Source organism: Leptonychotes weddellii, chromosome 16, assembly GCF_054177405.1.
Source record: "Leptonychotes weddellii isolate Sample4059 chromosome 16, ASM5417740v2, whole genome shotgun sequence".
In the NCBI taxonomy this organism is placed as follows: Eukaryota; Metazoa; Chordata; class Mammalia; order Carnivora; family Phocidae; genus Leptonychotes; species Leptonychotes weddellii.
The window spans coordinates 10,939,723-10,967,652 of NC_138384.1; the positions used below are offsets into that span (position 1 = coordinate 10,939,723).

General features: G+C 59.4%; 1 protein-coding gene across 10 annotated transcripts in view; it reads left to right on the top strand.

Moving 5' to 3' along the window:
• BCAR1 (BCAR1 scaffold protein, Cas family member) overlaps positions 1-26,864 on the top strand; it is a 36,522-nt gene extending 9,658 nt beyond the window's left edge. For 3 of the 10 annotated variants that reach the window (XM_081807375.1, XM_081807376.1, XM_081807372.1), the window contains exons 2-7: positions 12,684-13,295; positions 19,097-19,258; positions 19,429-19,545; positions 20,282-21,373; positions 22,182-22,271; positions 25,889-26,864. In XM_081807375.1, coding sequence (XP_081663501.1) covers positions 12,684-13,295; positions 19,097-19,258; positions 19,429-19,545; positions 20,282-21,373; positions 22,182-22,271; positions 25,889-26,401 — 2,586 coding nt within the window. In that variant the 3' untranslated portion in view covers positions 26,402-26,864. Of the gene's footprint in view, positions 1-3,349; positions 3,583-3,768; positions 4,325-6,443; positions 6,656-10,188; positions 10,212-10,952; positions 10,996-12,683; positions 13,296-19,096; positions 19,259-19,428; positions 19,546-20,281; positions 21,374-22,181; positions 22,272-25,888 lie in introns of those variants that run through there. The other 7 variants (XM_081807373.1, XM_081807370.1, XM_081807369.1 and 4 more) reach the window with 7 other exon arrangements.
• The last annotated feature ends 1,066 nt before the right edge of the window (positions 26,865-27,930 follow it).

Here is a 27,930-nt window from a genome sequence, read left to right on the forward strand (position 1 = left end):
TCATAAGCATTTTCTTGCATGATTTTGGGCTTTGAACATGGCCACCTTAATAGCTGCACAATATTCCATGGAGAGGCCATGCTTGTCTAACCAGTCCCCTACAGTTGGGCCTCTCGGTTGGGCCCCCCTTTTGTTTGCTGTTACAAACGCTGCAACAGACACTGTTGGCCCTAAAGCAAGAATAGTTCTTTGTGCGGCGGGTCTGACCTGAAGAAGACCCAAAAAGCCCAGAGAGTGGGAGCTGGGTTCCGAGCTCTCCTCCCCATTTAGGGTCTGGGATCAGCAGCAGCCCCCACCCCAGTGGACACTTTAATGGACAGGTGGGAAACCATTGTCCCCATGTACTCGTCCCACCATGTTTCCTAGAGACTGCTCCTCTGGGACCCAGGGGAGGATTGGTGACATCCCCCTTCCAGCCTGTGAGCTGTGAGTCCTCTGCCGGGCAGGAGATGCCAGGCTGCCTCCAGCCAGCAGCACCTTCTCCAGGCTCATCCTCATGGCCCTCACGTTGCCCTGCACTCCGTGTTGGAGTGGTGGTACTGGGCCCCAGTTCTAACTCATTTGTGTTTGGGGCGGTGCTTGTGTCTCAGCTGCTTGTCCTTTGGGGTCTCTGAGTGCCACAGCTTCTTTGGCTTTCTGAGCCCTAGTGCCCCTGCTCCTTCATTCCCTTCCTGCCCTGTCCTGGAGCCCCACCTGTCTAGCAGCCCCATCCTCCCTTCCCTGGCCACCAGCTCTGATCCTTTTGTGGCTGGGAGCCTATAGGATGGGACAAGGGGCAGTAAACTGGGTCTCAACCTCTTCATCAGGAGAGTGGGGCTAATCATGAAGCGTGTTTTGTAGGATCACTGTGGGCATGAAGTGAGCACATGGTCATAGAGCCCTAGGTCCAGGGCCAGCATGGGGGCTGTCCTGGGAGCTCTGTCACTGCCAGAGCTTCTTGGCACTGAGGGTCTGCTTCTCCATACACCCCAGCCAGAGCCTGCCCAATGGGTACCCCTCCCCTACCCATCTACCTGCAGGCCTGGGAGGGGGCATTCCTCTCCCCTTCGAATTACCCCCCTTCCATCACAGTGGGGCACAGATCCTAGGGCCTTGATTACAAAGCGGAAATGCCATTCTGGGAGGCACAGGCTTGGGGAGTGGGAGGGAGTTTAAGTGGAAAAGGAGCAAATTTTTGAAATGCCTCCGCTTGAGCGGGGTTCCCCTCCCCCGCCTCCCCGCCCACACCAGCAACCCCACCTCCAGCGCTGCTTTAATCCAGAGCCAGAGTCGGGAGGGTCTCCTGTTCCCTTGGTCCCAGCCGGCCGCCTCCTCTCTCCCAAGGCCAGCTAGGATGGAGTAGGGCCAGCCCGCTGAGGGCCAGGCCTTTTGTGTCCCTGCCCACCCCTGCAGAGACCTGCCTGGGGCCCGGCAGGCAGGGTTCTGCTTGGCTGTGAAAGCCTGGTCTCCCCTGAGTGGAGACCCTGGAAAACCTAAGGACTCCCTCTAGCATCCAGCACAGACACATTCTCACGCGTTGCCCAGCTGGTTCCAATCTGCTTCCTTGGAACCTCCGGTGCTAGCTGGGCCGTGGACAGGGTCAGGGTTTAGGAGGGGCTGGGCCCACAGCTCCATGCCTGACTTTGGGGCAGAGACATTGGGAACAGCAGGAGGGGATGCCTTAGGTATTGTTTCCCTGACCGCAGGCTCCGCTTGTGGGGAAGTGGGCAGTTTAAGAGTGATGAGGGGACCAGTCTTGAGGAGAGCATAGGGTGGCAGCTAGTTGCCCCATTCCTTCTTGAGGACTCTGGGTCACAAATCCCGCTGCTCCTTGCTTCCCCCTCCCTCCAGGCCAGGAGTTCTGTCTAGTGGGTCCCTGTGAGTTTTTCTGAAGGGGGGAGAACTAGGAATCTGATTTAAAAAAAAAATATTTTAAGTAATCTCTACACCCAGTGTGGGGCTCGAACTCGCAACCCCGAGATTAAGAGTTGCATGCTCTACTGACTGAGCTAGCTAGGTGCCCCAAGGAATGTGGTTTTTAACAAGCTATCCAGGGGCCCCTAGCCCCACCGCTTCGTTTTATAGATGGGAGAGGGCTGAGGTGGCACACCTGGCCAGCGGCTGAGTCAGCTGAGCCCTGGGTGTCAGGTAGGTGCTTCAGGTGTAGGGGCAGCTGTGGGTCCGCCTTGGGTTTGTATATATTTTATAGGCCATGCCTAGGGTTCCCTGCAGGGCACAGCCAGGTCTGACCACTGCTTCCCTGGCACTGTGAGCTGCCTGATGGTGTCTGTAAGCTCAGCAAGTGGTCCAGGATGGTAGCTGAGGATCCTGGAGATAAGGCACTGCACAGTCTGGTTCTGGAGCAGCTTCTATCCTAGACATCTCTACAGACCATTGTGCAACCCTGGACATGCTCAGGGACTCTGACACACCCTGATTGTGCTGTGTGGGGTGACGGTCACTGACCTGCAGCCTAGGGAGGGGGGCTCCCCAGAATCAAGGTGCTCTCCACTCAGTTTCCCTGTGGTGCTTCTTCCTTCCCTCTCATTCCTGGCAACCTCCCACCCCCATGTTGTTGGGCATGGTGTTAGGCCTGGACAGGACTGACTGAGGGATTGGGGTGGGAGCAGAGCTTCTAGGGCAGAACTGAGACCATTGTGGGGCGACGCTTCAGGGTCGCTTGATTCAATTCAGTGGAGAAGGTGGGAGATGGTGAGCCCCTTGACCCTGGATAGGTCAGAGCCTCAGCCATGTCTGGTGGAACAGGGTGAGCCCTGCGGCTCTGTGCCTCTTGGATTATGGGACCTGTTGGAGTTCCCAGCCCCCCTGCCTTGAGTCTTAATTTCCTGGGGCTTTCAGGGTAGGCCTGACCAGAATTGGTGAGGTGGTCGTTTTTAGTTTTCTACCAGCTATTCTGTGCCCCTTCCCTGTTATTTCTAGATTCAGATCCGGATCAGACGGCCCTATGGACACGTGTGTAATGCCCAGGGTTTGGTGGGCGGTGAAGGCAGAAGTCGACTTGAGGCTAGCGTTTTGGGGGCTGCATGGGACTGCAGCAGCTCATGTTGGAGGGGGGTAATCCCGGCAGTCTTCCCAGAAGAGGGGGCATTTGTTTAGTCCTTGAGGAGGGACGCATTCTCGTCCTTGATGGAGGGCGGGGGACGTGCATTTGAAGAAAAGGTAATGTCCTCCGTGCCAGCCTCGAAGGCTGGTAGCTTGAGCATGGTGCCGGGGGAAGGGGGTGGTTAGGGGCGGTCCCACTGGGCGGTGCGCGCCCGCGCCCCCAGGGCCGGCCGGCGGCTCATTTGCATGGGGAGCCACACTGGCCAATGGGCGCGCGCGGCCGGGCATGCTGGGAGCCGGGTTGGGCCGGCCGGGCCGCGGCGGCGGCGGCGGCGGCTGCGGCGGCGGGCGGAGCGAGGTGGGACCTTCTCTGGCGGTGGTGGCGGCCGCAAGCGTGGTGGCTGAAGCGGTCGGACCCACACCGGGACCCGGGCGGCTGCGGCCTTCTCGGAACCCCGAGAGCGCGCGGCGCGGGCAGCTTGCTGTGCGCCCCCGCGGGGAGGCGGGGCCCCAGGCCGGCCGGACACGATGAACTACCTGGTGAGTGCGGCCGACGCGGCCCGGGTCCGGGAGCGCGGGGCGGGGTCCGTGCTCCTGCGAGCGCCGGCCGGCGTCCGCGTACCGGCTTTGAGGCGGTCCCGGGGCAGGCTGGGCGGTCCCTAGCTTGAAAGAGTTAAATGAGTGGCATTTCCTGCCGGACCTGCGGGTCCTGGGAACCGCTGGCCGCTGGATCCTCCGCGGGGCCGCCTAGAACCCCTCTCCCGCCGTGGCGGGGGCACCCGGAGGCGAGGACTGCGGAGGATCCCAGAGCCTGTGTGCCCACTGGGCGGTTAGAAGGGCGGGACTCAGGGGCCGCTCGCCGGCAGGAAAGTTCCTGGATCCGGGAAAGTTGCTGGCCAGAGTCCCGCTCTCCCCCTGCGGGTCGCCGCCTGCTGGGTGACCTTGGGCCTGCGAGACCCGTCTCCGAGCCTCAGTTTCCTCAGCTATAGGGACAGGTCCGAGATTCCTTGGACCGTGAACTTCCAGGAGGCGTGGATTTCCAGGACGCGGGGTGGTGGTCCATCCTTGGTCCTTGTGTGTGTTTTGGAGTGGGGAGCTGCCCCTCCCCGCCCCCAGGCTAGGGGTTGAGCGAACAAGTGCGTGGTGACCGAGGAGGTGTTGGTGCTGCCGGGGAGCCAATCCTCGGTCTGTTAATGATTCACCCCCGGCCTGTCTGCGCTGGATTCCAGGCCTAGGGGCAGGCGCTTTTCCGCCTTTACCTACCCTGGTTGCAAATGCTGAGGTAGGAGCCGGATCTTGGCGGCGGGAGTCCAGGGCTGCACCGTGACCCTGGGTCCCAGCGTTCGAGGTCCCAGCGCGGGGAGCTGGGGGGAGGAGCGGGGCCGCCACTCGGGGGGTCCCCCAGAGTGCCCAGCCCCTCAGTGCTGCGGGAGGCATAGCTCAGAGCAGTATTGAAGGAGTTGGAGAAGTTGAGACTTGCTGAGGGCTGGGGTGCTTGGGGTCCATGGGCCAGTTAGTGCCTGGGGAGATTTGGGGGTCTTGGATCCCAGACTGGGGGTGGTGGCTCACTTGTCAGTCTTGAGGACATGGAGCTTCTTTTTCCCTACCCAACCATGAGGGTCTAGGCTGGGAGGCACTCTCCCGGTTTGCCGTGACTCTTCTGCAGATTTCAGCCAGGCTGGGACATGTTCCTCATCCTTCTGGGCCGAGGGACACGTCCTGTGCCCATTTCCTCTCCTGGCTGGAGAGCTGATGTTGTGGGGTCCCAGGGTGGCAGGGCTGATGGGCCTAGAAGAGCAGGTGTGTGCTGGGTGCTTGGGAGGAGCTTGCTGGCATGCCCTCCTGGCAGCAGCACCCACTACCCACCTGCCCCGGGCAACGAAGGGGCCCTGTGGGAACTGGGTGGAGGCAGGGCAGTGCCAGGTTCTGCCGGGACAGTCACCCTTGATTCCAGGAGGAGACCTGGAGCCTCTGGCCATTACAGTTTGTGCTGAGCCAGGGTGTGAGGGCTTCGGGCTGCTAGGACCATCTCCTCAGGCCTGGACAGGGGATTGAAGTAAGGTCAGTGCCACTCGGGCATCCTGAGAAGGAAAGGCCCCTGAGACAGCTGCTCTCCCTGTTGTCATACAGATAGGGAGACCGAGGCACAGAGAGGGGCAGGTACTTGTTCACACGGGATTGAATTCAGAACTTAGTCTCCCGGTACAGCGCCATGCTCTGCCTCAAGTGTGCTCTAGCCCCCCTTCCCCCCAGATTGGGAGTGCTCTGGGCCTTGGAGTGCTGCCCTGCTCTACTGGCGGCCAGCTTGGTGGGGTCCTTCTGGGTCCAGGACGGCGCTTTTGTGGTCCCCTCGTGGCATCCATTGTTTCAGGAGTTCGCATCACCCTGTGCTCGTGGGCCTGGAAAACTCCCTCCCCCTCCTCCCAGGAGCCCACAGACAATTGGGGCAGCCCGAACCAGAGGCCAGATGTGCTCCCCGGGAGGCTTCTCGGAGGGGTGAGGGACACTGTTGGAGTCGCATTTGGAGGGCAGGGTGTAGGGCCGGGGAGATAGGGATCATTCTCCAGCAGAGACACTGGGCAAACTTCTCTTTCGCTGGGCCCTCAGGGCCCCCAAATAAGGGGCTAACAGGTGGTCTCCCTTCAGGGAAGGGGGTGGGGCTCGGCCCTTGGGCCGGGGAGAGAGGCCCTGGCTCTTCTGTCTTGCTGCCCTGATTCCTTCCACTTCTAAGTAAGGAGTGAGTTACTGGCCTGGATGGCCGGGCCCCATCTCAGACCGTCATCTCTACTGTGCATCCCAGAAATCAGGGATTTGGTACTTTTATTTGAGTGAGAACCCCACTTTTGTACCATTGTGTCCCCCTCCATTCCTGCTGAGGTGGTTAAGGGTTGCTGCGAGTTACCATTCAGGACTTGAGAGTGGCAGAGCTGCAGGGGGCTTTAGGTGTCAAGGTAGAGAAACTGGGGTCCCTCCTATCCCTGCTGGGGCTGTTCCTTCTGCCTCTTCCCCTCCACGATGACATATCTAGGGCTGGTGTGGTCCCCGAAGTAAAGGTCTGCCTCATGTGGAGCCCTCTGTGAGAGACTAAATCCCAGTAGTGAACCTGCCAGCCCACTCAAGAATCCTGAGTCCTCCCAGCCCACTCAAGAATCCTGAGTCCTCCCAGCAAGGCCCCAGGAGCAGAGAAGGAGAGTAATGGGTAGTCAAGTGCGCAGGTCTGGGTTCTGCCATCCTGGGTCACTTGCCTGGGCTGGGTGGCAGTGGTGAGGGTTCTAAAGGGGTCGGGGACCATTCCCAAGCTGCTAGCAGTTGGAGTGGGTTGCAGGATACAGGGCTCTGACTCCAGCTTGCTTGCTGCCGTCTGAGGTGTGTGAGGGGCTGCACGTGCTGTGTACTCCGGTGGGAGGGCCCTGCCCATGCCGCCTTTCCTTCTCTGCCCAGCCTCCCAGGGGCAGGGTCCTGCTTCCAGCCCAGAGCTGGCCCGGCACACAGAAGCATCTGCTCTTGCCGCTGCAGCCAAGGCTCGGCCCGGCTCGTGTTTGTGTGAGGGAGCTGCTGGTGTGGCCAGCACTCGTGGGTTTCCAGTCCTTCCTTCAGCAGCCCTGCCCTCTAGGTGCTGAGTGGCAGACGGGGCTGAGGACCTGCGCACGGTCCCAGCTCTGTCCTCTGAGCCTCAGGCACTCCTGAGGTGGGTAGGGCAGGAGCCGCGCTCCCCTGGAGATGGCTCTGGAATAGAGGCTTGCCCACGGTTTTGCTCCTTGCTGGTCGAACACTGAGGACTGGAGCCCGGACCCTGGCTACTCACTTGTTCCTGGGTGTATTAAGGGAGTGATGATAAGGCTGGCTGGGACAGAGTTCCACCAAGGACGAGGGTGTGAGAACTTCTGGGAAGGGAAGAGACTGCCCTCAGAGTGGGAGGGGATGGTCAGGACCCTGACCACTGGGCCCCTGGTTGCTGCTTTTCCAGGGGGATTCCCAGGGCACCAGTGAGTAGAGGTTGTGGATGCAGACTGCCATTCACACACACGTGCGTTGGGCCTCTGTCCATTAGCCACTGGGGGCTCCTTGGGACAAGCAAACAGAATGCCCCAGAAATAATCTTGGCCCAAGTGTGAGACGGTTCTGGGTATGAAGGGAACTAGTGTTTCCCAAGTGACTACTGTGTGTAAAGCTCTATGCTTGGGGCTGGGGTGTGTGTGTGTGGGGCGGGGGCTGAGGGACACGGGTGGAGGAAAAGGCCTGAGTTCCACTCCTGGCTTGCAGGAACCTAAGCATCCCCCCGGGAGCTATCTGGCTCTGCTTTGTCATAGGGTGCAGGTCTGCCTCTGCTGCTTGCCGACTGTGTCCCTAGCAAGTCAAGGGTTTCCCTGTCTGTAAGGTGGAAGTAATCCGAGTGTCTCATAAGGCTAAAAGGGAGGACTGAGTATGCAAAAGAGCCTGCTCCTGACAGTGTGTCATTATTGTTATTACTGTGAACCTGCCAATCTTGTCTCTCCTCACCAGTCCCAGCCACCAGCTCACGCCTTCCTGCAGAGTCAGGGTTTGGGGGTACCGAGAGCGTATCCAGCGTTCCCCAAGGCACTGGCGAAGCCAAGGAAGAAACCCACAAAGCCGTCCGATGGCTGCTGCCGTCCTCCAGACATGTGCCCGCCTGTGGCCAAGGCCCAGCGACTCCATGTCTGAGAGCCCACCCGGCCCGGGTGGGTCTGGTGCCCACAGGGCCCGAGGACACAATGAGGGCTATTCTGAGAGCCAGGCAGGGCCTGTGGGGCGGACCTGTAGGCTCCCGTGTGCAACAACCAGGGTGTTGTTCTAAGCAGGCCTGGCTGGCAGGTCACTGCCTGGGGAGTGTTGGCATCAGGCTGGGGGTTCTCTTCTCCCCTTCCCTCCGGGGTGAGTGAGCCCCACATGGTCTTCCTAGCTGCTCCCAGGGAGGCTAGGATACCATCATCTGCAAGGGGGATTTCTGCCTAAGCCTGCCCACGGAGGGCCAGGCTCTGAGCTCGTGTGCCTGAGGGTTCCATGCTGAAGGACGCAGCCCCCACCCCACCATCCTGGGCACCTGGGTCAGAGGGCACGAAGTAGGCAGCAACAAGACGTTTTGGTCAGCACTTCGAGTTGGGGGTGACAGGGAGTGCATGCCCAAGGAGGGGCATGGGAACGTTCCTGGAGGAGTAGGGCACAGTGGAAGGTTTCCTGAGGCGGGAATGAGGTTGCCAGAACCCTGGGGTAAGTCAGTAGCACTGTCTGTGGTCCCTTGGGCACAGAGGGCTGGCAGTGTCTGCCCAGACTGTGATGGCACCCTGGCGGTGTGCCCCCTTACGAGGTGGGGGGAAGCACCTGATCGGCCCAGGCTCTGGGGGGCCGGCCCCTCTTCCATGCCGGGGCGAGACACTGGGTCCTGGGGAGTGTGTCCAGAGCAGAAATGCTCAGGTGCTGTATGTAGGCTTTGCCCTGCCATGGGGCGCCACCATTCCATGACATTTACTGAGCTGTCAGGCGCTGTCCCGGAGCCTCCTGCAGTGTGACTGGCTGCGGCCTGCCTGCCACTCCAGGGCCACAGCCCTGTCTCCCTCCAGCCTCTTCCTCCCCCGGGGTCTTGGCTCATGCCTATCCTCTGCCTGCGTGCTCTTCCCTAGCCGGTGTCATGGTGCCTGGTTTCCAGTCTTCACGAGTCATCTGAAATGTCACCTCTTTGGGGAGGTCATCTCTGACCGCCCTGTATGCAGTGGCCCTGTCCCACATTATTTTAGGTGCCCTGGTTTTCCCCCCTGCCCTAACAAATCGTTGGCTCTTTGCTGCCTTTGAACGTAAGCCCCATGCAGGCAGGGGCCTGGACAAGCTAGGCCTGTACCGTCTTGCAGAGCCTGGCCCAGCACCTGGCAGAGAGTGGGAGCCGGGCAAACCTTTTGTGGAACAAAGGAACAGTCCTGTGAAACCAGACTGTTAGCACGGGGGATCTGGATATTCAGAGAGGCTCAGGGACTTGCCCAGAGTCACCCAGCAGTAGAGGGAGAGCCAGACGCAGGACTGGTTTTAGCTGCTGCTGAGTGAATCCGAAGGGTGGGGGAGCGAGGAGGAACGTGTCTCGGGAACAGCTGGGGAGGCCTAGAGGCCCAAAGCTGGGGTGCTCGGCCAGCCGGAGCACCCCGGCACCAGCAGTGCCTAGGACTCAGGTGCTGGGCTGTGGAGAGGCTGCCTCTGGGGCTCCGGGTGGGGGCACCCGCTGATGCAGACGGAGGAGCTCCCGGTGCCAGGCGCTCTGTGCCACGTGCCCAGCCCAAGAGGTGCTTCCCAGCCTGGCTCCAGCCGCCGCAGACTATACAGTTGCAGCCCTTGTTGGCCTTGACCGCTCCGTGAGCTCACGCCAAGGGGGTGGGGGCTGGCCACCCGGGGCGCAGGAGGCCCCAGTAGCTCTCCTGGGCCTGGGCAGACCCTCTCCCTCCTTCCCTCTTCCCCACTGGACCTTGCCCGCTGCAGAGACTTCCAGCTTTCCTGAGCGCACGGCACTGCCTGGCAGGGCCTGGCCGAGGCCCATCTGCCAGCCTTCCCTGGGCTGTCCTCCTGAGAGGTGAGGGGCCTCTGAGGGGCAGTCCCCTCCGTCTGCACCCCGCCCCCTCTGACTGGGCTGGAGGGGAATTTTCCTGTGACTCACTCTGCTGGCACTTCCTGTGGTCACCAGGGCAGGGGCTGGGGGGGGGGACCCATTGGGGTGGCTCTGTGTTCTGGGGTCACAGGGGGAGGGTGGGCCGGGTGTCCCGCCCCCTGACGGGATGTGATTCCCTCAGGCAGGCTGCAGACCATATTTGGGAAACTTGCTTTTCTTGCAGGCAGCCTGGGGATGGGGCCCCTGGGCCCCCCTGGGCTGCAGGACAGCCCCTGCCCCTGCCCACTCCTCCTGGGGCTACGGCCTCAGGACCTGCTTCAGCCTCCCCTGTTCCATCCTGCCTTGGAGCCTAGGAGGTAGTCCACTGTACTTTTTCAGGATGTGTATTTTTTTCAAACCCCAAGCCAAGAAGTGCTCATTAAATACAAACTGAGAAATTCTGAAAAACAGGAAGAGAAAGCATCCCCCGTTGTCCCAGACATTCACACTGTTATTCTTACCCTCTCTCCATTTTTTTTTTTAAGTTCAAGTGACAGTTTATGGAGGCATGATCCATGCTTCGGTGCGTATATAACCATCATAGTCATGGCGTGGGCAGAGTGTCGCAGCAGCTAGCGGTTCCGAGGGCCTCTGCCCCGGTGCTCACCGTGGGGCCGGGGTGAACCTGCCTTCTGTGCTCTCTGTGAGCTGCCCACCTGGCCTGGCTTCTCCCCCCAGCCTGGCCCCTCTTGGTTCCCAGCTTCAGCATCTGGCTCTTTCTGGGTCTGGAGGCTCTGAGTGGCTCTGGAGAAATGGACTCCCAGGTGATCCCCATTCCTCCCTCCCTGGGAGGCCAAAGCAGCCCTGGTCTCCTCTCATCCCTGTGCTGGGGACCCTCTGTGATATCTCTGGGTCCAGCCTGGTCCTGGCACCTGCCTGAGGGGAGCAGCAGGGCAGAAACTGAGAACTGAGACACCAGGGCCAGTGAGGTTCTGGGCCTGCCAGCTTGGTGCTGGGGACCTCCTGCCTCTACCCCAGTCTCCCCCCAAGGCTGTCCCCAGGTCCCACGCAGGCCGCTTCGCAGTGTAGGCTCTACCAGGGCCACGTGGAGCTCATGTCCCTCTCCGGGAGGGCTTGCTGCCTAACAGAGCCCCAGAGCAGCGCCTGCTTCTTGGGTGGCCGGGAGAATTAGCAGCAGAATGACAGGGTAAAGGTAGGGCCGGGGGAGGGTGCTGCTCGTCTTTGGCCCTCCACTGTCCGAATGAGACCCTTTCTTGGTTTGCTGTGTTTCCTCATTGACTCCTGCCGCCTGTCCCTTTTCCAGAAGTACGCATGCAGGCAGTTTCATGTGTGCAGTCTGTCCTGGGGTAAGTGTCTGGGAAATTATACGTAGAGTTGTTTCGTGGACGTTTATAATGTTTACATAAAGGGTTCTGGGTTTGTTACTCAGGACGGTGTGGCCGGCCTTCCGCACCAGATCCCGGACACCTGCTGGAGCCCAGAGCAGAGTCGCGGATGTGGCCTCACATGCTGGCTGGAACCCTGAGCAGCCTTCGTAGTGCTCTTGGCCAGTCCTTTCCCCTCCAGGCAGCACGCTGTTCGTATCTTGTTGGTTTTCTGTTGGTGTCTTGTCTTTGCCTTGCTGATCTGTAGAACGCTCCAGATTCTGGATTCATCCCGCTCTTGTCATTTGGTGACCTGTTACCCTGTCAGCTTTGTGTTATTCCCTCTCCAGTAGAAACCATTCCACTTTGGTGAGGTTGAATCCGTCTGTTTGTCCTTGTTGTTAACCTTAGGTTTTGTGCTTTTGCGGTCTTTGTTTTTAGAGTTGTATTTCATAATTTTTCCCCACTTCGAGGTCGCGAAGATATTCTCCCCAGTTTTTTCTTTTGTTAGAGCTAGAGTTGTATCTTTCACCTTTGGGTCTTTAATTGTCTTTTGTTTATAAGGTGAGGCGAGTGTGCAGATTGATTTTTCCTCGTACGGTGAGTGAGTTTCCTAACGCCACCCGTGAAGCAGCGCTGGCCTTCCCAGCTGCCCTGGGGTGCTGCCGTCTGGTCGCTGCCGGGGCTTCTGCCATCCACCGGGCCATCCGCCAGCCCTGTGCTGGGGCACTGGTCCCGGGCGCGCGCGCCGATCCAGAATCCTGGCACATCCTCGCAGCCTAAAAAGAGCGTGCCCCTTTGCATTTCATTTCCAGAACTGACCTGCTAATTCGTGGACCTCTATTTCTCCATTTATTCTAGGATTCTTTTTCTTTGGTCAAATTCCTTAAAAAAAAAAAAAAGAAATCTCCTGCTGGCATTTTTGTTATAATTGTAACTTATTAACTAAGCTTGGGCAAATTGGCCTTTTATAGTGCTTAGTCATCCCACCGTGAACTTGGTATGTTTTCTCTTTTATTCAGGTTTTTCCTTGAGCCTTTTGGCAGAACGTACACATTTTTTGCTCTGAGGTCTCTTGCTGTCTTTGCTTGATTAATTCCTGGGTAACTAGTAGCTTGTTGTTGCTGTTGTGTGGGCTTTTCTGTATTTCTTTCTCATCAGTTGCTGGTTCTGGTTTGTTGGAATTATTACGTAGATGCTCATGTGGCCTGCAGATGATGACCACTTTGTCCCTGCAGGTCCCCTCCGCACACTCCCGTGTTTTCCTCTCGGTTGGCAGGGCTGCAGGGCCGTGGAGTTGGAGCAGGGAGGGTGTGCATCCTGTTTGCTTCCCAGAACGTGCTGGTCATTATTGTCATTATTGCTGTCCTCCCCAGTGTTGGTCGGCGTTGTAGCGTGACTTTGGAGGGGTTTCCAAGAGTATGTTGAGTGCCATCCTGGACTATAGGTGGTGGCTGCAGTCGGGAGGATTTTGAGGAACTGTCAGGCCTATTTGAAAAATGCCAGGATCAGCTGGGCCTCTCTGCTGGGAGCAAATAGGGGCAGAGGCTCCAGGATCTCCTCAAACCTTTCCTTTCTCAGTGCCAAGACGAGTTGCCTTGGGTGGCAGCTGGGTACCTGCCGAGCCCCTGGCATACATGCTCATGCCCCTCTGTGTCCTCTCTCCCCAGAATGTGCTGGCCAAAGCCCTCTATGACAACGTGGCCGAGTCCCCGGATGAGCTCTCCTTCCGCAAGGGCGACATCATGACCGTGCTGGAGCGGGACACACAGGGCCTGGATGGCTGGTGGCTCTGCTCACTGCATGGGCGCCAAGGCATAGTGCCTGGAAATCGCCTTAAGATCCTGGTGGGCATGCACGACAAGAAGCCAGCAGGACCCGGACCCGGCCCACCCGCCACCTCAGCCCAGCCCCAGCCTGGCCTCCACGCCCCGGCTGCCCAGTACACGCCCATGCTTCCTGCCACATACCAGCCCCAGCCCGATAGTGTCTATCTGGTGCCCACCCCCAGCAAGACTCAGCAAGGCCTCTACCAAGCCCCTGGGCCCAGCCCACAGTTCCAGTCTCCCCCAGCGAAGCAGACATCTACATTCTCGAAGCAGATGCCCCATCACCCTTTTCCCAGCCCAGCCCCAGACCTTTACCAGGTGCCCCCAGGGCCTGGCAGCCCTGCCCAGGACATTTACCAGGTGCCACCTGCTGCCGGGACAGGGCATGACATCTACCAGGTGCCCCCATCTATGGACGCACGCAGCTGGGAGGGGACGAAGCCACCAGCAAAGGTAAGGCTGTCCTGGCCTGAGCGGGCAATCCATCCCCTGGGAGTTTTGCCCAGGCCCTGGGTTCTGGGCCCAGGCCAGACCCCTCGGGTCTCTAGGGCTCCAGCAACAGCTGCATGTTTCTTCTGGGCCAAGATGGGAGGTGAGTGTTTGGGGACTGCGTTATCTGGCTACTGAAGATGAACAGGCACCCCCCAGCAAAGAGATCCAAGCTGGCCTTGGACCCTGAGGTGGCCTTCAGCAGACAAACTCCAGTGGGAGGGTGTCCCCAGCAAAGGATGCAGTCTCTGTCAAAGGCCTGGAAGTCTGGAAGGGGTGGGCAGGCAGGACTTGGCAGATGAAGCCTAAGCAGCAGACTGGGGACCAACCCCAGCGTGGGCCCTGATGCTCCTGAAGAACCAGACTCCTGCCTGAGGGTGGAGGGTTTTGAGTAGAAGTGACTTGCCTAATCCATGCTGTAGTGAAGTCGTTCTGCCCACAGACTGCAGGGTACAGGGCCCGGTGGGGGGGTGGGGAGCACCCAGGAGAGGGAGGTGTCCCTGGGGGCAGCACTGGAAGGAGGGAGCTCCGTATAGCGGTTAGGTAAGAATGGCTGAGAATCCATTGGAGTAGATGGCATAAGAGACTTTCCTTTCTCCCATGTCACGGTTTGCGCCCCCGTGAGTATCAGGGGCCACACCTCAGCCCATCTTTTTAACTCCACAGTCCTCAGCCCGGGGCTTGCATCTCCTGGGCCCGGGTGGCTGCCGCATGAGCTCCAGCCAGCATGTCTGCATCCCGGCCAGCAGGGAAAGGAGGAACACAAAGGGGAGAGGCCAGCCACCTTGTGCCCAGGGGCTCCCATGAGTTCTCTGGGAGTAGGTGTCAGCTCTGTGGGTGGGCTTGGAGCACATCTTCCGGCCGTGCCTGGCTCCATGGGCACCCACCCCTTCTCTCCCGGAGCGTGTTGGTGGGCCGGCACAGTGACCTGTGTGTGATGCCTAGACCGTGAGGAGGAGGATGCCTGTGGGATTGCCAGAGGAGGGCCTCTCAGAGGTCACCGTGTGGGCTGTTGCCAGGGGACACTGGGCCGGGGGACAGGGCCCCAAGGGCAGCACCCTCAGCTCCACGCAGGCCTGCCTGCGCGTTGTCCCCCCAAGTCCATCTACCCGTGGCAAGGAGGCAGACTGAAGAGGGAGGCCCTGTCCCACTGCGTGCTCTCGGCCGAGTCGGGAGCAGCCTCTTTTCGCCTTTGGCTTGTGTCTTTCCATGCCCAAGTCCCTTGAAGATTTGCGGAGTGGAGTTTCTGGAAGCCCAGAAGCAGAGGAGGTGTCCCACGTACTTCTGAGGACAGAGTTGCCAAACCCGGCTCTCCCTGTTTCCTCCATGTGGTTCTTCCATTCCAGCTCGCCCAGGAGGACCTTGAGAAACCCAGCCCATGCTGGCGGGGAGGGCCCTCAGAGCCAGCCCAGCACTCTGCGGAGGGGGAGACCCCGGCAGGCAGCGTGCCCCAGAAGCCCTGGTGGGAGAGGCCAGGTGCAGGGCACAGGAGCCGGCCCGTAGGAGAAGCTGCCGACCTCTGTGGATCAGCTCCCTGTGGCCCAGACCAGGTCTCCTCCAGAGCTGCCCGTGGCCGGAGAGACGGTGGCTGGGTGGGCACTCTGTCCTCGGGGCCTGTCCAGGGTTGAGATGGGAGCCTCCCCCAGTCCAGCTGGGCCGCAGTCAGCAGGCACTCGTGTCGCCCTGACCCTGCCCACGCCCCTGGCGTGGCGGCCAGGAGACCTGGCCAGAGGTCGTGCTGGCTGAGGGTGAGGCTCCATGGGCGCTGGCCACCAGGGTCACTAGCTCCCACTTCCTGCCCTACCTGCCCCTTCAGCTGCCTGGCCAGAGCCTGCCAGTGACAGAAGCACGCCAAGCTGGACTGGAAGAGCCCAGATGGGCCACTCCTAAGGTGGCTTTAGGGAGAGAAGCAGAGCCCTGCCGGGGAGGGGGCAGGGAGCAGGGCCTGGCTGCCGAGCCTAGGGCCAGGCTGGAGTCTGTCCCCCCGTACACTCACACTCAGTCACCGTCTCACACACACACAAAATCCACGGTTTGCACACACCCTGGGGAAGCATGCCCTTTCTCCTTCCTGCTTCCCTCCCTGAATCTTAACCGACAAGCTGGTCCTGGTGCCCTTGTCCTTCCAAGCGCTGGAAGCCTGTGGGCCAGGGAGCAGCAGCGAGATCCACGGGCTGGGCTGTGGACTTGAGCCCACAATTGGGCCTTGGGTTCTGTGTCCCTCCCAGGCGAGGGGCTGGCTCTTAGGTGACATCTGGGCTCAACTGGCTGGGCCCAGTGGTAGGGCTGCTCGGAGCCTGCGTCCCTGAGGGCCCTGGCCTGGTGGGCGGCCCTCTGTCCTGGGGCCGTGTTGCCTTCCCCTGAGAAGCCTTGTTGCTCCTGGCCTGGGCAGCCTCTGGAGCGTCTGCTTTTATGTTAGGGTCATGAAAGCGGTGCTCATTTGTCATAGAAAATACATAACGTGTGAAAAAGCCCGGAGACGGGCGCCTGGGTGGCTCAGTCGTTAAGCGTCTGCCTTCGGCTCAGGTCGTGTTCCCGGGGTCCTGGGATCGAACCCTGCATCAGGCTCCCTGCTCAGCGGGAAGCCTGCTTCTCCCTCTCCCACTCCCCCCTGCTTGTGCTCTCTCTCTAGGTCTCTTTCTCAAATCAATAAATAAAGTCTTAAAAAAAAAGAAAAGAAAAAACTTGGAGAGGAGACTCCCCAGTCAGGAGGTGATCATTTTACCTATCGCATATTCTTTATCTGTCTCGCGTGGATTTGTATGCACACTTTTGCATTTTGAGACTGTAAGTTCCACGGATTTCAAGAGCATTTTATGGGGTCCCTAAGGTGATTGTGATGGGCACCCCAGATTTTGTTGTGTCCCCCCCTCCCCTTGGGGCCTGATTGCATGGTCTGGGGTACAAACAGTGAGACAGTAAACGTCTCGCTACAGGCTTCTTTGCCCACATTTCAAGGTTGTGCTTCATAAACCATGTGCTCCCCCTCAGAAGTCTGGGAAGCGGAGGCTCTTAGTTCAGGGGTAGAGGTCAGGTAGGGTGAGGAGAGACCCTGCCAGGACTGTGGGTGGGGTGGGAGGCCCTGCTACCCAGGAAGCCAGAGGTGAGTGATGAGGCCGCTGGCCAGGAGGGGAAGGGTCAGGTGCTTGGAGCCTGGGGCACCGTGGCCCGCATGGCCTGGGGGAGAGGTCAGGGCCACACCACAGCGTTAGCAGCCTCTGGGCTGGGGTGTGGCTGGAGGACGCTGAGGGCAGAGCTGAGGGCAGAAGCAGGCGGGGCCCCCAGAGAGGGAGGTGTTTCTGTGAGGTCGCTTGTGGGCAGTGCCTCTGGGTCAGGGGCCGCAGCTGTGCTAAGGGGACAGCTGGGCAGACACAGCTGAGCTCCATCCTGTTCCTCCTGGGGAGCCCAGGAGCTGGGAAGGGGGCCGTGTCCAGCATGTCCCTCGCTCTGGGTGAGAGGTTAGATTGTCACCTGCTCGGTCCCACAGCACTCCAGCAGTGCTCTAGAGGAAGCAGCTGAGGCTTTAGGGGGGTGGGGGGGATGCCAGAGCAGGAGCCAGCCTGGGTCACATGGGGTGACGTCCATTTTGCGGAAGGGGGAGACCAGTAGCCGAGCTACCTGGAGGGTGACTGCGGGCCCAAGCAGAATGCGGCAGGGGGTGTGGCCTTTCCCAGTGGGGTCTCTGGGCTCACATACCCCCCAGTCCCCACCCCACCCCGCATGCTCTACAGACGCCCTGCTGGGGCCCGGCCCTGCCTGGGTCTGTTGTGTGTCTTCGTGTGGTATTGTGTGTTCTTTGCACTGTTGACATGTGTATGCGTGGGTCTTGGGTCAAGGGTTCTGTGTCTCCTCCCAGGCTCTGGCTGTGTCACCCCACCCCACCCCCGGGGGCCTCGGGGGCCTGCTAATGGGGCCTCAGGTGCAGAGCAGGGCAGCCTGTGATGAGTGGGCTCAGCAGCTCTCTGGAGAGTAGGTTTCCCTAACAAGCTTTCCCTCACTGGTGGCTGCCTTACAGTTTCTTCCGGACGGAGAGCGTCTGCTGGCCAGTGTAGCTGCTTATTGTCACCCTCTCAGCTGCCGGAGTGGCAAGCTGCCCGTGGCCTGGGCCTGGGGTCCGGCCCCAGAGCCTTCCGCCTATGCTCCCTGTTCTCTCTGTCTTCGGGAGGCACTGTGGGCCTCGGAGTGAGCGGCTCCCTACCCCTCTTCGTGGGGCAGGCTCCCCACCTGCCTGCCTCCTGGAGTTCGCAGGGCCTGGAGACGCCTCGGGTCTCGCCTCAAAGCCCTGCCAACCTGCCACGTCCCGCCTGCCCCCGCCTGCCCCGCCTGTCCTGTCCGCTGGCAGGTTCTAGCGGCTAAAAATAGCTCTGGAGGAGACTCAAGTCTGGGGCTCAGGGAGGGAGATGAGTCTGGGGAGGGCCGCCAACTCCAGTCCCAGACATGCTGGGGGTGGGGTGTGGTGGGCAGGGAATACCCCACGGAAGTGCTTGGCCTGGCAGCTAACGGCGAGGCCCGGTTCTGCTGTGCTGCCTGGGAGGTGGGCAGGGGGTGCAGCGGCAGAGGCTGTGCCAAGCCCGGGGCTGAGCAGGAAAGTGCCGGTGCCCACGCCCAGGCCTGGGGTCCTCTGCTGCTCCTGGAGCACCTAGTGCTTGCAAATACACAGGACACGCGGGCGTGCGGAGCCGGCTGTCAGTGCCGTGGGGACCAGTGCAGGCACGGGGTGCAGGGTTCTGGGGGCATCGAGCCCGAGGGCCAGCCCTGCTGCCCCCAGGGATGTGTGTGGGGAGGGCCTGAGTCAACTCCGTTCCAGACATCCCCTTTGACTAGGGAACAAAAGGCCTTTCTGTCCCAGAGCGCTGAGCATGGAGCCTTGTGGGGGAGGCGTGCCCTGAGCGGGGTTAGATCCTGCCAGCCCCTCCCACTAGGCCGCGGGCTCCTGCAGGGCCAGGGTGCTTGCCCGGAAAGAAGAGGCTGGTGTGAAGGGCTCTCAGCAGCTTGCTGTCCTGGATGCCAGGCCAGGGAAGGGTACCAGAGAGGGGAATGTGTTGGCTCCTTCTCTAGGCCAGCATCCCCTAAGTTCTTACCCTTTTCGGGTTATGGTGGTGTCGGCAGCCCCGTGGGTGTGGTGTACTGGGGAGTGCGGGGGTCTGGGCTCTAGTCTTGGCCGCTCCCTCACACCCACACCCAACTTTCCAGCATAGCCCAAGAACTGGCCCTGAGGTCTGGGAGTCTTCGGTGGCCCTGCCTTCCGGAGTCTCCCCAGGATGTGCTTGGTGGATGAGGAGGGCAGGAGCACCACCTTCTGGAGGCCCCAGGTCCCAGCTGTTGGGACCTCCTGCAGGCCACCTCCAGGTGGGCACAGCCTGGCACCGTCATGTCTGTCCCAAAGCTAGGAGGGGGCTGTTGGCTCCTGCAGCGGGGGCGGCCCCGTGTTGGGCAGCCTTTCTGAGGAGGGGGCAGCTAGGAGGTGTCAGGCAGGGCCATCCCAGTCATGGGCGGACCCTCTTCGTCAGCCCCCTTGGACCCTCTTCTGGGACTTTCCAGGTCATCCAGCTGTAGAGCACTGCCATTTCCTGGCCAGAGCCAGACAGCTCCAGACAAACCACGGGGGTTCTAGTGCTCCCCAGATGCTGCGTCACATTGAAGAAAGGGTAGAGGATGCAAAGGGCCTCCTAGCCCCCCCTTGGAAACCACCCCCTTGCATAGACTCTCCCTGGGGACCTGAGGGTGTGGTGACAGGTTGGTGACAGTTGGCTCTCTGCCCCCAGGTGGTGGTGCCCACCCGTGTGGGGCAGGGCTATGTGTTTGAGGCCTCCCAGCCGGAGCAGGACGAGTACGACATCCCCCGCCACCTGCTAGCCCCGGGGCCCCAGGACATCTACGACGTGCCCCCAGTTCGGGCTCTGCTTCCCAGCCAGTATAGCCAAGAGGTAGGCCCTGGGTCTGGGAGTTGAGGGGACCTTGGGCCGGCCCCGCTCAGGGAGGTGGGCTTCCTCTGCCCTGGCCAGGGTGGTCCTGGGGTCGGTGCTGCGGAGTTTTTGCTCTTCCCGTCTCCGCTGGTGGCCCTAGCACCCGAGTCACTGCACCTTCTCTGCCTCAGGTCTATGACACGCCACCCATGGCTGTCAGGGGTCCTAGCGGCCGGGATCCGTCCCTGGATGTGTACGATGTGCCCCCCAGCGTGGAGAAGGGCCTGCCATTGTCCAGCCACCGTGCGGTGAGCAGTCGGGGGCTGAGGCCTGATGGACATACAGGGTCTGGGTGTGACGGAGTGTGTGCTGGGGGTGGGTTGGGGGTCCCACGTCTGCAGGCCTGGAGGCAGCGAGAGACCTGACCGCAGGCAGCGGCTCTGCCCCTCCCTCACTCTGTGACAGAAGTGGAAATCGAGTGCTCCTCCAGCCTCCGCTTCCTCGTCTACACCAGGGCCCCTCGTGGGCCTTTAGCACGTTCTTGAGAGGATCACACAGGATATTAGCAAGGCGACCACAGGATTTATCGTTCAACACAGGACACTTCCGGGAGTGAAAGGGGACCAGTAATTAATTATGAGGGGGCATCAGGCACAAACCAGGGCTGTCCTGGGTGAACCAGGGTGTCGTCACCCTAAATCAACCAAGCTCCTGCCACGGAGTAGAGAATACACAAGGGTGAGGGGGTGGGGGGGGGTGGAAGCTGTCCTCCCACCGAGTGTTTGTAGTTACACAGTGAATGAACCCATGTAATCCTCACAGCAGACCTGTGAGCGAGTTCTTCCATCTTACGGCTGAGCAGACAGGCACAGAGAGGTTGAGTCGCCTGCCTTAAGTCACACAGCTAGTGAGCCCTGGAGCCAGGATGTCGAGCACAGGCTGGAACCTGTGTGGGTATGAACTGGGATGAAGTGTGCTGCGTCTGAATCTTTGGGTGGGCGGGCGGGCGGGCGGCGGCGGCCTTGACCGTTCCTCTGCCCCCAGGTGTATGATGTTCCTCCGTCAGTGAGCAAGGACGTGCCTGATGGCCCACTGCTGCGTGAGGAGACTTATGACGTGCCCCCCGCCTTTGCCAAGGCCAAGCCCTTTGACCCAGCCCGCCACCCGCTGGTCCTTGCTGCGCCCCCTCCGGACGCCCTGCCGGCCGAGGATGTGTATGACGTGCCTCCACCCGCTCCTGACCTCTATGACGTGCCCCCCGGCTTGCGGCGGCCCGGCCCTGGCACCCTGTACGATGTGCCCCGCGAGCGGCTGCTTCCTGCCGAGGCGGCCGACGGCAGTGCGACCGACGACAATGTGTACGCAGTGCCACCGCCCGCCGAGCGGGAGGCCCCGAGCGAGGCCAAGCGGCTGTCGGCCTCCAGTACTGGGAGCACACGCAGCAGCCAGTCGGCCTCCTCGCTGGAGGCCGCTGGGCCGGGCCGCGAGCCGCTGGAGCTGGAGGTGGCCGTGGAGGCCCTGGTGCGGCTGCAGCAGGGCGTCGGCGCCACCGTGGCCCAGCTCCTGGACCTGGCGGGCAGCGGCGGCGGGGGCTGGCGCAGCGCTGCCGAGCCTCAGGAGCCGCTGGTGCGGGACCTGCGCACCGCCGTGGCCGCCGTCCAGGGCGCCGTCCACGAGCTGCTGGAGTTTGCCCGCAGCGCCATAGGCAACGCCGCCCACACCTCTGACCGCACTCTGCATGCGAAGCTCAGCCGGCAGCTGCAGAAGATGGAGGATGTGTACCAGACACTGGGGGCCCACGGTCAGGCCCTCGACGGTGGCCGGGGAGGCCCCGGGGCCACTCCCGAAGACCTAGACCGCCTGGTGGCCTGCTCACGGGCTGTGCCCGAGGACGCCAAGCAGCTGGCCTCCTTCTTGCATGGCAATGCCTCGCTGCTCTTCAGACGGACCAAGGCCCCCGTGCCGGGGCCGGAGGGGGGCGGCCCCCTGCACCCCAACCCCATCGACAAGGCCAGCAGCATCCAGTCCCGGCCCCTGCCCTCACCCCCTAAGTTCACCTCCCAGGACTCCCCGGACGGGCAGTATGAGAACAGTGAGGGGGGCTGGATGGAGGATTACGACTACGTCCACCTACAGGTAAGTGCCTGCCCCATCCCGGCTCCCTGGGGGAACGCCCCGGGGGAGCCTGCTGGCCTTCTCAGGTCTCTAATTCTGCCACTCCTGTCATGGGGACCTTGATCCCCTCCATACGGAGCCTTCTTGTGGCCAAAAGAGAATTTGGGCCCCAGTAGGCCTCGGTGAGTCCCTGTGCCCTCTCTCTGACCTTCCAGGCCAGATGCACCCCCCCACCCAAACCGATTCCTCTACCCCCCTCTGGCCTTTGGACCAACGTGGCCGTGTCGTCAGGGGCCCTGCAGTGCCAGCCAGGGACAGCTCCTGAGCTCCTGCAGGAGCTGGGCTTCTCCAGTGAGCAGGGCAGAAGCAGCTGTCTTCTGTGTGGGGAGAGGGATTTCCTACCAGGCATGGGGAAAGAAAGAAAACCGGGAAACGGGAAGGTGGGGTAGGGGTAGGCCTCTGAGTGCCCCAGTAGGGAGCATTCCAGGTTGAGAGTCAGCAGGTGCCAAGGCCCAGTGGTCAGGGTTGGGTGAACAGGCCCTGTGTGCCAAGAGGAAGGGTTTGAATGTGATTCCTGGTATGGGAGCTAGGATAGGGAGGATGGCCTGGCCACCTGGAGTGTGCCCAGCCCCTCTCTGGGCTGGCAGTTGGTGAAAGGGGCCCCAGAGAGGCGCCTTCTCGGAAGCTGTCCCTGCTGTGGGCCCGGTGCCTGCCATGTGAGCCTGAGCCTGGCCTGCAGTGCCTCCTGGTGGCTGCCTGGGGGGCCCTGAGCTCCCCCAGGCCGCTGGAGGGCTCCTGGCTCAGCCCAGTCCTTGTGCCTTGCCTCCAGGGGAAGGAAGAGTTTGAGAAGACCCAGAAGGAGCTGCTGGAAAAGGGCAACATCATGCGGCAGGGGAAGGGACAGCTCGAGCTGCAGCAGGTGAGGATGCTCAAGGTCACTGAGTTCCCTGGGCTCGGGCCGCTGGTGAGCCCAGCACCCTCCCCCCAAACCCACAGCCCCTCCCTGCTCAACCGCTGACTGTCAACATGAGTGTTGGATTTCTGTGCGCGTTATCAGAGTGATTATGGCAGACATTTTGGGGAACACACAGAGAAAAGTGTAAAAAGGCAGGAAACAAGGCCCCGAGGCAGTGGGGGTGCCCTGGGGCTAGTTTGCAGCCCTGCTCCTGGTCTGGAGGGGCCTGTCTCCGTGTGTTTTCGATGATTCTACATCTGCTTTTATCTCGAGATTGTTCCATGGCATTAAACATTCCTCCTCAATTGTTCTTAAAGGCCACATGACATCTCTTACTGTTGAGTGTTTACGTTGTACCCACTTTCCCTGATTATGATTGTACTGCTGGGCTTACCTGCAGATGTAGAATTTTCTTCATTCTTTGGATCATTTCCTGAGGGTAGGAAGGGGATTTTTTTTTTTTTTAAGAAATGAGGTGTTTTATTCTAATTATGAAGATAATAAAAGATTAAAATACAGACTAGCACAAAATCAGCACAGAAATACCACCCGTCAGGTTTTCCGTACCGCCCCCCCCCCCCCGGGCACGGGGAAGGATGGCAGAGGCCAGGAGAGCTTGCTGGCTCCACCCTGACCCTCACAAAGCCACCGTTTGCCCAGCGGTAAGGTGGGGATCATAGTGGGTCCACCTCAGGGTCAGTGGGAGAATTGAGTAAAGAATGTGTCATACCGAGGAGGTGCCTGGCCCACAGAACATACTCAGTAAAGGAATAAAGGTTCATAATTAGATGTATCTCCATCCATCCGTCCATCATCTGTCCTTCTCACGTATGGAATCTCCACTGATTTAAGAAATGGACATGTGCTTTATCCTCTTTTATCTTCTCTGGACTCTGCCAGCGTTTCTTTATCCAGTCCCCTGTTGGTGGGACATTTCGGTTATTCCCAGAAGTACTTCTGTAAACAGTGCTGCGCTGAATATAAATCTCTTCACTTGATTGCTTGATCACTTAGGTAAATTCCTAGAAGCTGGAAGAAGAGACAGGAATATACACGGAAAACTCTATAAAGATCTAGCACTCCTCGACCAGGGACAGAAGTGCCTGTACAATCCAGGCTTATAAAATGTGTGGACGCGCGTGTCGATTGCTTCATTTCCACATCAGTGAAAAATCGGGAACCCCCTGCCCCACATGTCTACTGAGAATATTGGTTGAATAAATAAAATACAAACGTTAATAGAGTAGAATATTAGGTGGCTATTAAGAATTGCCAAAGAATGGGGGCGCCTGGGTGGCTCAGTCGGTTAAGCGGCTGCCTTCGGCTCAGGTCATGATCCCAGGGTCCTGGAATCGAGCCCCACATCGGGCTCCCTGTTCGGCAGGAAGCCTGCTTCTCCCTCTTCCACTCCCCCTGCTTGTGTTCCCTCTCTCGCTGTGTCTCTCTCTGTCAAATAAATAAATAAAATCTTTAAAAAAAAAAAAAAAAAAAGAATTGCCAAAGAATGGAAAAGACCCCCCAGAGTCCAAACTGAAAATGAGTGTGCTCTCTCCCCCTGGATAAGGGAGCCAAATGGTGAGCCTCCCCCAGTTGCTGCCGAGTGTTTCAGGGATGAGGAAGGGGCAGTTCCATGTTGGTTTTGCTTATTAAATGAAGGCTTGAAAGCTTGGATAAAACAACCTGTCTGTCCCTGAGCCTGTGCACAGCTGGTCCCAGCCCCTCAGGCCCCTGGTCGGAACCTGCTCTGGGGAAGGACACATTAGTCCACACGGAGGACTCCCAAGGCAGGGGCTGCTGGTCATGGAGATGCCCTCTCCCCCTGCGCTTACACGCACTGGCCAACGTGAAGCCCATGACCCATTGTTAGGGGCCGGAAGTAGGCTATAAAACACTGTATTTAGCTGACCGTTGAACAACACGGTTTTGAACTGCATGGATCCATTTAATACCTGGATTTTTTTTTCTCAATAAATATATTGGAAAAGTATTTTGGAGACTAAGTTTGAAAAAGCTTGCAGATGAACCTCGTAGCCTAGAAATACTGACAAAATTATGTGTTGTGAGAAAAGAGCATTCAGTACATGTAATCTATAAAATACGTGTTCATTAGCTGTTTGTTACTGGTAAGGCTTCCAGGTAACAGGCTAGGCTGTTGAGGCTGTTGATGAGTCGTCAGCTTTGTCAGAAGTCATGCAGACTTCCGACCGCACGGTGGGTTGGTGCCCAGGACCCGCATGTTTTGCAGGCACATGTAGTGTTTCCAGTGCTCGTTAAAAAGCAAACAGGAATATTCATGTTTAAAGGAAAGCATCTTGAAGAATAGTCACTATTTTTTTATGTGAATTTTGTTTCTGAAGTTTTACAAATACCATGACTTTTTTTTTTTAAGATTTTAATCTTTTTTTAAGATTTAAAATACCCAGTATGGGGCTCAAACTCACAACCCCGGGGCGCCTGGGTGGCTCAGTCGGTTAAGCGTCGTCTGCCTTCGGCTCAGGTCATGATTGCAGCAGGGTTGTGGGATCGAGCCTCACGTCGGGCTCCCTGCTCCGCGGAGAGTCTGCTTCTCCCTCTCCCCCCACTCATGCTCTTTTGTCTCTCTCTCACATAAATAAAATCTTTAAAAAAAAAAAAAAAAAACTCGAAACTCTGAGATCAAGAGTCGTACACTCTATCAACTAAGCCGGCCAGGCACACCCCCGTACATTTTTTCTGTTTAAAGTTTTTATTATGGGAAATTGAATACCTTTATAAAATTAAAGAAGGCAGGCCCCTGGGTACCGTTCACCCACCCCAACCCCTCTCCGCACAATTGCTAATCCGGTTATCTGACACCCTTGCCCCATAAAGCATTTTGGAGCCGTTATATCATTTTATCTGCAAATACTTTAGTATTTGGTTCTAAAAGATACTTGACCAGGATTGCATTCCACCAAAGGTTACTTCTGGGTACCCGGGATTCCAGCTGACAGCTGTCTTGTTTTCTGCTTGGTGTATTTGGGCGGGGGGGGGGTTAAAGAATTAATTAATTAGCGAGTGGAGGGAGGGGCAGCAGGAGGGAGAGACTCCCAGGCAGACTCCGTGCTGAGCGCAGAGCTCTTTGCGGGGCTCGATCCCACGACCTCTAGATCATGACCTGAGCTGAAATCAAGAGTCAGATGCTTAACCGATGGAGCCACCCAGACGCTCGTTTGAATCTTCTTGCAACATATAGGTTGAAGACAAAATGTAGGGTTTTTAAAATTCATTTTGAAGTATGCATAGATCCATCAGAAGGTGCAGAGAGAGTGTACCCTTCACCCCCTTTCCCACAGCGAGTGCATCCTAAGTAAGCAGAGACCGACGTCCCTAACTATGGCGACTACCCATTCTCCGTTTCTGTCATCTTGTGGCTTCAGAAATGTTACAAGAGTAGAATCCTACCTTCTGAGACTGGCAGGCATTACTGGCGAGTTTCGGGGAGGCCGCGTGCTCCGGCCGTCGCCTGGAGGTGGCTTGCATCGTGCGCTCCCTCAGGGAGCCATCGCCCTCCCCTTGTGCAGTGTGGCTGTGGTTTTCATTGTGCTTTCCCTCTGCTGCAGCTGAAGCAGTTCGAGCGACTGGAGCAGGAGGTGTCCCGGCCCATAGACCACGACCTGGCCAACTGGGCGCCGGCGCGGCCACTGGCCCCGGGGCGGACGGGCAGCCTGGGGCCCTCGGACCGGGAGCTGCTGCTCTTCTACCTGGAGCAGTGCGAGGCCAACCTGACCACGCTGACCAACGCAGTGGACGCCTTCTTCAGCGCCGTGGCCACCAACCAGCCGCCCAAGATCTTCGTGGCGCACAGCAAGTTCGTCATCCTCAGCGCGCACAAGCTGGTGTTCATCGGGGACACGCTGTCGAGGCAGGCCAAGGCGGCCGACGTGCGCAGCCAGGTGACCCACTACAGCAACCTGCTGTGTGACCTCCTGCGCGGCATTGTGGCCACCACCAAGGCCGCTGCCCTGCAGTACCCGTCACCTGCCGCTGCCCAGGACATGGTGGACAGGGTCAAGGAGCTGGGCCACAGCACCCAGCAGTTCCGCCGGGTCCTGGGCCAGCTGGCAGCTGCCTGAGAGCCGGTGACCACAGGGATGGGGGTCAGGGGAGGAGGGTACCTGCCCCGAGAGAGTCGCCATGCTGCAGGCGTGGGGACAGGCGCCCCAGCTCTGTCCGGGCCTGGTGCCCCAGACTGTCCAGGGATTTGTACATAGTTAGGATGGGGCAGGATATGTGACCACGCCTGCTCAGAGCCCAAGCAGAGCTGGGCCCCCGGGGAGCCAAGGCTGAGGAGTGGGCTGGTGGTCTTCCCTGTGTACACGGGGGGCTGGGGCCCAGAGAGCCCTGGGCCATGACCCACATGGCCTCAGAGGACCCCTTGAGCTGATCCTAGCCCCACAGCGGTGCCAGGTCCCCCGTCCCCCCACAGCGCAAGCGCCACTGTACCAGGAGAAAAACTCTAGAACACTATTTTTCATTATTGGTTTTCCAATCATTTGACTAATAGTCTACATTTAAATAAAATTTTAAAAATGAAAAGCCTCTGATGTGAGAGTCAGGAGGGCTCATGGATGTGGGCAGGTGTGTCCTTGCTCTCAGATGCCATGGGGTAGGACCTGCAGGTTGAGGCGATTCGGGCTGAGGCTGTGGGCGGCTTCTTGGGAGGGTGAAGAAAAAGTGGGTCCCTTCAGGAGAAAACCAAGGTCCTGGGACGCAGGGCTGGGCCAGGGCTCTTCTGCAAGGTGGGAGCAGGTCTGCCAATGGCCCCAAGACCTTGGGAGCCCAGGCTGCTGGAGAGAAGTTGAGCCGTCCTCCGACAGCAGGGCCGAGGAGGGGTGCGGCCCGCGGCAAGGTCAGTGGAAAGCCAGCGTGGCCTGAAGCAGCTCCAGGAGGGCGCTGGGCTCTCCTGGGGCCTACATTCCAGGGCAGAGAACCCACTGAGGGCAGCACGGAAACTCGTTTTCACAGACCTTGCCCAGAACTTGGCTCTTAGAGAGGAGCTCATTATTTCAGCTGTGGGACTTCTTCCAGAGCATCTTTTCTGGAATTACACATAGACTTGGCCTCCAAGTTGGGGTTTGGGGGCCCAGAGGGCCCTTGCCCTGAGTCAGTGTGTCCTCCCCCGGCCTCTCGGGGTATGTCCGGCACCGTGGGGGAGGCAAGAGCCCTGGGACTCAGGAAGGTGCGGCTCCTGGCGCTGACTCTTGTGCATGTGACCTTGGGCCTCGGTCTCTAACTCTACGAAGAAAGGGCAGGACCTGTCAGCCCTCTCGGCTCTAAACTCCACAGCAGGGACCCCAGTGAAGGCAGCCATCCTTCCTGCCCACCGCCCCCCAGCACCCTGGCCAGGACACAGAAGTGAAGAGGCGTGTGGTTGCTCTCAGGGTTTTATTTGGGTTCTGCAGAAGTGGGGGGTGGGGCGGGGGTTCTCTAGAAACTCGAGAACCCAGGGAATGAACTTGGTGACGTTGTTGTACACCCCTGGTGAGAATGGGTGGCACCAGCTACTGCCCCAGGACACGATGCCCACCAGGGTCCAGGCTCCGTCTTTCTGGCAGACCAGGGGGCCACCAGAGTCGCCCTGCAGGAGGAGAAAGGACTTGTT